Here is a 6,084-nt window from a genome sequence, read left to right as displayed (position 1 = left end):
TTCTGCTCTTCATGATGACTTTCGTAGAAAGACTTGGGTTTATTTCTTGAACCAAAAATCTGAAGCTTTTGCTGCCTTTAAAATTTTCAAAGTATTTGTGAAAAAAGAAAGTGGCTATGAAATAAAAGCTTTAAGGTCCGATAGAGAAGGTGAATTCACTTCAAAAGAATTAATGACTTTTGTCAGTCTTATTGAATTCGTCGCCCTCTAACGGTACCTTATTCACCCCAACAAATTAGAGTTGCAGAAAGAAAGAATCGAACGATTCTTAATATGGCTAGATGTATGTTGAAAGCTAAAAGTATACCCAAGGAATTTTGGGCCGAAGCTGTTTCTTGTATAGTTTATTTGAACAACAGATCTCCAACAAGAAATGTTCAAAATAAAACCTCTCAAGAGTATGGAGTGGAAGAAAGCCAAGTGTCAAGCACTTGAGAATATTTGGGAGCATAGCCTATGCTCATGTGCCACAGCAAAGAGAGCGAAACTTGACAATCGAAGTGTCAAGCATTTATTTGTTGTCTATGATACGAGTTCAAAAATCTACAAGTTATACAACCCAAGAAGCGACAAGGTGGTGGTGAGTCGTGATGTTGAATTTGATGAAGAATTAGCATGGAATTGGAAAGCTCAGGAAGAAATTCCAGATGTTTTTCTTTCGTACTTTAGTGATGAAGAAGAACCAGAGACCATGGAAAATGTGCAAACTGCAACTTCACCTCATTCACCAACTAATGTTGCATCTCTTTCTTCTCAACAAATTTCAAATGAACAACTGTAAAGGACGAGGAGTATTCAAGAGTTCTATGATGACACAAAAGAATTTACTAATTTTGATTTTTTTGTATTGTCTCTTTGTTGATAGTGAACTAATGAACTTTGATGAAGTTGTTACAGACAAAAGATGGAGACAAGCCATGGAGGAGGAGATCAAGTCAATAGAGAAGAACAACACTTGAGAGTTCACAACTCTTTCAAAGGGTCATCAAACAATTGGAATGAAATGGGTATACAAGACAAAGAAGAATGCTTATGGAGATATGGAAAGATAGAAGGCACGACTTGTGGCTAAAGGCTATAAGCAAAGGTAAGGCATTGACTATGAAGAAGTCTATGCATCTGTTTCCAGCATGGAGAAAATTCGCTTGCTGATCTTTTTGGCGAAGCAAATAAAGTGGAAGATCCATCAACTAGACGTCAAGTCAGCCTTCTTGAATGGCTATCATGGCTATCCTGAAAAAGAAGTCTATGTTGAACAACCATTGGGCTTCGTGGTCAAAAATTATGAAGATAAAGTGTTAAAGCTGAACAAAGCATTATATGGGTTGAAGCAAGCCCCACGGGCATGGAATAGTTGCATCGACAAGTATTTTCAAGACAATGGGTTTACTCGTTGTCTCTATGAATATGCTTTTTACCTTAAAGTTCATACTAATTGAGATATCTTGGTTGTTTGTTTTTATGTTGATAATTTTATTTTTACGGATAATAACCCGAGTTTGTTTGAAACTTTTGAGAAAGATATGTCCCGTGAGTTCGAGATGATGGACGTAGGGCTCATGTCATACTACTTGGGCCTAGAAGTGAAGCAGATAGGGGATGAAATTTTTATCTCTAAAGAAAGATATACAATAGAGATATTGATGAAGTTCAGCATGCTCGATTACAACCCCGTAAACACACCGATGGAGAGTGAGACAAAAATTTCCAAGTTTGATGAAGGAGAAAAAATAAATCCTACATTTTTCAAAAGTCTTGTGGAAAGTTTGAGGTACTTGACTTGTACCAGGCCAGATATACTCTTTACATTTGGAGTAGTAAGTCGTTTCATGGAAACTCCTAACTCCACTCACTTGAAAGTCACTAGAAGAATTCTTCGTTACCTAAAAGGTACGATTGATTTTGGGCTATTTTATTCTTTTTCTAGTGATTTCAGCCTTGTGAAATTTTGTGATATTGATTATGCGAGAGATATTGATGATAGAAAAAGCACAACTGGCTTTGTATTTTTCTTGGGTGATTCTATTATTTCTTGGAGTTTAAAGAAACAGACCATTATTACTCTCTCGACTTGTGAAGCCGAATATGTAGCAGCAACATCCTGTCATGCTATTTGGTTGGGAAGATTGTTAAATGAGCTTAATAAGAAATATTTTACAAATTGAAGCTACGAAGATTTGTATCGACAACAAATCCGCACATGCACTTGCAAACAATCCATTGAATCATGATTGAAGCAAGCATATAAATACAAGGTATCATTTCATCATAGAATGCATTGCTAAGAAGGAATTAGAACTCAAATATGTGAAGTCTCATGATCAAGTTGCAGATATTTTTACAAAGCCTTTCAAGTTTGAAGATTTTCAGAGATTGAAATAAAGACTTGGAATGAAGAAGAAAAATTAAAAGTAAAGTAAAGATTTGTGGAACCCAATCATAAATAAAAAGAAAAATAATAAAGAATGAAAAAATGTCATTGGCTAAATGAAAGGCATGGTAGGCGCATATATTTTTGGTTGCTGATTTGGTTTTGATTTGTAGATTTGCAAGTTGAAATCCGCTAGTGGGAAAAACCAACCATTGTGATTGGTTTGGTTTGCGGCAGAAGTTCCTATAAATAGCAACCTTCAGCTTCTCATTTGAACACACCAAAATAAGAGAGAGCACAATAGAGCGTAGAGAGAGTAATCCACAGATTGTAGTCTGTGAGATAAATAGAGAGCGGGAGTACTATCGTAGTAAGGTATTTAAAATAAAGAATGTTATTTCTTCCGAAGTTGAAGTAATCTATTGACACTACCAAGTTGTAATATTATAGTGATATTATATTGCTCCGCTCGGATATTGCATTTTACCATGTTAAAAAATTTGGTGTCATTGTTATTCTCTTGCATTATTGTTATTTACCGTAGATATTATTTTCTAGGCAGAATATTATTTTTACAATAATTTTTACCCTTTGCAACTTCTTCAATCCGTAATTACATTGTATCACACAAACTTTCTTCAGCTTATTATGATTAGGCAAGTCGATATTCGTGAAGGATAATAATAAGCAGCGGAAGCAATCCCAGTATCAAAATCACATGTAATCTAGACCACTAGCATAAACGGGATTTCACGGGTTACCTCTTGAAGCGTGAACAAAGCTCCTTTATCACGTGAGCCTCAAATTCCACAGCAACTCAATGAATTCTCCATCATCAGCATGATAAAGATTTGCGAACGTTCCACGGTCTTCTAATGTGTTACCCAAATAATAGCCAGAAATAGTAATTTCGTGTGGGCGAAATTTTCTAGGAAAAAGGCTGAAAATTTCGGCCACCTTGTTCTGCTCTTCTAGGTGAAAAACCTTATGTATTTATAGCACAAGTTTTAAGGGTTAAAACCCTTTTTCAAAACCTGTTGGGTTTTCTTTTCCACCAGAAAAAGGATTCCTTTATTTCATATTATTTAGGCACAACAGGGACCACAAAATTTAATTAACAAGGCTTTCAATTATGGAATTAATTTCTAATTTTTCAAATTAATATCCACCATAAATAATTACGAATTATTCCACTAAAATTCGTAATTGCACTCCTTATTCAATTTCGAAATTTATCCATTAAATCTTATTTAACTCCCCATGTTAAGATTCAGATACTAATCAATTAAATTAAATTATTGATAATTTAATTTATTGATTATTTCCTTTAGACTTTCGCTTAACTTATTTCATGTGTCGGATACAAAATCCATCAGCCGGGTTTACACATGAAAACTTATAAGCTTTCATAAAGACGTATCATCAATCTCTAAACTGAGACATGAATTCCATCAACTAACTGTTACTTTGCCAATGTACATTATTATTATCTAATTACCAGGCATATTGACCCACGAAAGAATCTTGCCTTTTAATAAATCAAAACAATAATAATATACACAGCTAATAATAATTATATCAAGATTAAGAGTATAAGTACATTTAATGGCTTGAGAGTTTATTTTATTAAGTCAGTATAAAATACTTATCTCTACTTGTTCCGTTCAATACATACAAAATGTACTAGCACAAGAAGTTGGAATTAAACAATTCCCATAATCAAGATAAATTATATTTAATCTTGTGCTACAATCATCCATGATGGTTTGTCCAATTCCATCATTAGATTGTGAACTCAAACTTTATACTTATAAGAACCGATGATCTAATCTTCCGTGTATAAACTAAACTCTATACACTAAATCATCTATTATATTAGCAAAGGACACAGACTAATATATGATCTATTTAAAACTTTATTAAAATTGAATTAACAATTGTTCCATAATAAATAATATATCCAAATCAAACTCATGGCTAATAGTATATATCCCAACAATCTCCCACTTAGACTTTTAATCATGATAATTATTAGAGTATACTATATATAAATGCATGGTTAATAGTATATGCCCCAATAATCTCTCACTTAGACTTGTAACTATGCATCTACAACTTTCTCAAGCATTCTTTTTACATGACTATTAAAAGTCTTCACAAAATAAGATTTAGTTAAAGAATCTTGCCAAGTTATTTCTGATGCAATCTTTGTCCAGTAGTGCTTTGTCGTAACTATGTAGTTTGATATTAAACTATTTAGGGATCATGTTACCGAAACTATCCCAAGAGTGTATACCAAATGATGATTTTCCTTTGTATTTTCCCACTATGACGAAGTACTTCTAATATTACCTTCATTACCTTACGGCATTGAAATATTAGCGACTTCTTACTATAGTCTTCATTGTTCAAACATCACTCCCACTCGATAAAGGCATATTTATTAACGTTCTCCTACTACTTAAATGCAATGGAACATCAATTCGGATATGTGGGTTTTGATGTTCTTGAACATCTAGTTATTTCTTTGCCCAGTTCCTGTAAAAATAGTTTACTTCTAGGAACATGGTTTGTTAAACAGTCCTTATCTAGAAAAATGCATTTGTTTTAACAATTGCCTTGTTTTCTTTAGGACAATAAAATAACACTCCATTCGTTTTCTTGGATATTCAATAAACATGCACCTGTCCATTCCTAGTTCCAACTTACATATCCGTTTTCCCTTTCAGCACATATGCGGGGCAATCCCATATCTGAACATGCCATAGACTGAGCTTACATTCAGTCCACAGTTCTATAGATGTCCTAGGTACTAACTTTGAAGGAACTAAATTCAGAATGTAATTTGCAGTTTTCAAAAAATATTCCAAAAACAAATAAGGCAAATCTGAATAACACGTCATTAATCTATCCATGTCCAAAAGTGACTTATTTCTTCTTTCTACTATTCCACTCTATTATGGAGTTTACAGTATAGTCAATTGAGATATAATCCCTTATTTTGATAAGTAACAAAAGAACTCTTTAGAGAGGTGCTCGCCACTACAATCAAATTGCAGTAACTTAATATATTTCCTTGGTGCTTCTCCGTTTCAAGTCTTAAAACCTTGAATTACTTAATTCATTAAGACTTACGGTGCATTAAATAAATATATTAATATTTTGAGTAATTATTTATGAACGTCACAAAAATACTCAAAATTATCTCTTACCAGTATGTTCATTTAACCATACAAATCAGAAGGGATTCATTCTAGCTTATCATTAGCTTTATTTTCTTTTGAAGGAAAACAATCTTTAGTCAAATTTCCTTCCAAACAGGATCTACAAGTTGGTAGTGCCTCTATTTTCAATGAACCTTAATGACCATCCTTGACCAACTTGATATCCTATCCAGATTAATATGACTTAGACAAAAGTGTACAAATAAGTTTTTCTCAATTTTTGAAGAACATATTCTCTTATGAGGTAGTCTAATATTATTCTGTTTATGAGAGACATTAATATACAATAACAAGGTCATGAATTCATGTACCACAAGTGATAAAATATTTATCAAGCTCAATAACTCAAGAGTTATTCGAAAAAGAAAACAAATATCCATCTCTTATTTTGCCCAGAAACCGGAATTAAATTCCTTCTAACAAAAGGTACATATATCACATCATTTAAATTAATGTCTTATCACTAAAAGAAAATTTTAACAAGTAATA

At 32.9% G+C, this 6,084-nt stretch overlaps 1 protein-coding gene across 1 annotated transcript; it reads left to right on the top strand.

Moving 5' to 3' along the window:
• The first annotated feature begins 400 nt into the window (after nt 1-400).
• On the top strand, nt 401-959 carry LOC138892921 (uncharacterized). Its single transcript, XM_070176677.1, has 2 exons — nt 401-777; nt 866-959. The coding sequence occupies exons 1-2, from the start codon at nt 401-403 to the stop codon at nt 957-959; spliced, it is 471 nt and encodes a 156-aa protein (XP_070032778.1).
• The last annotated feature ends 5,125 nt before the right edge of the window (nt 960-6,084 follow it).

Source organism: Nicotiana tomentosiformis, chromosome 5, assembly GCF_000390325.3.
Source record: "Nicotiana tomentosiformis chromosome 5, ASM39032v3, whole genome shotgun sequence".
NCBI lineage: Eukaryota > Viridiplantae > Streptophyta > Magnoliopsida > Solanales > Solanaceae > Nicotiana > Nicotiana tomentosiformis.
Note: the sequence above shows the minus strand (reverse complement) of the source record. Positions and strands in the feature narration are given on the sequence as shown.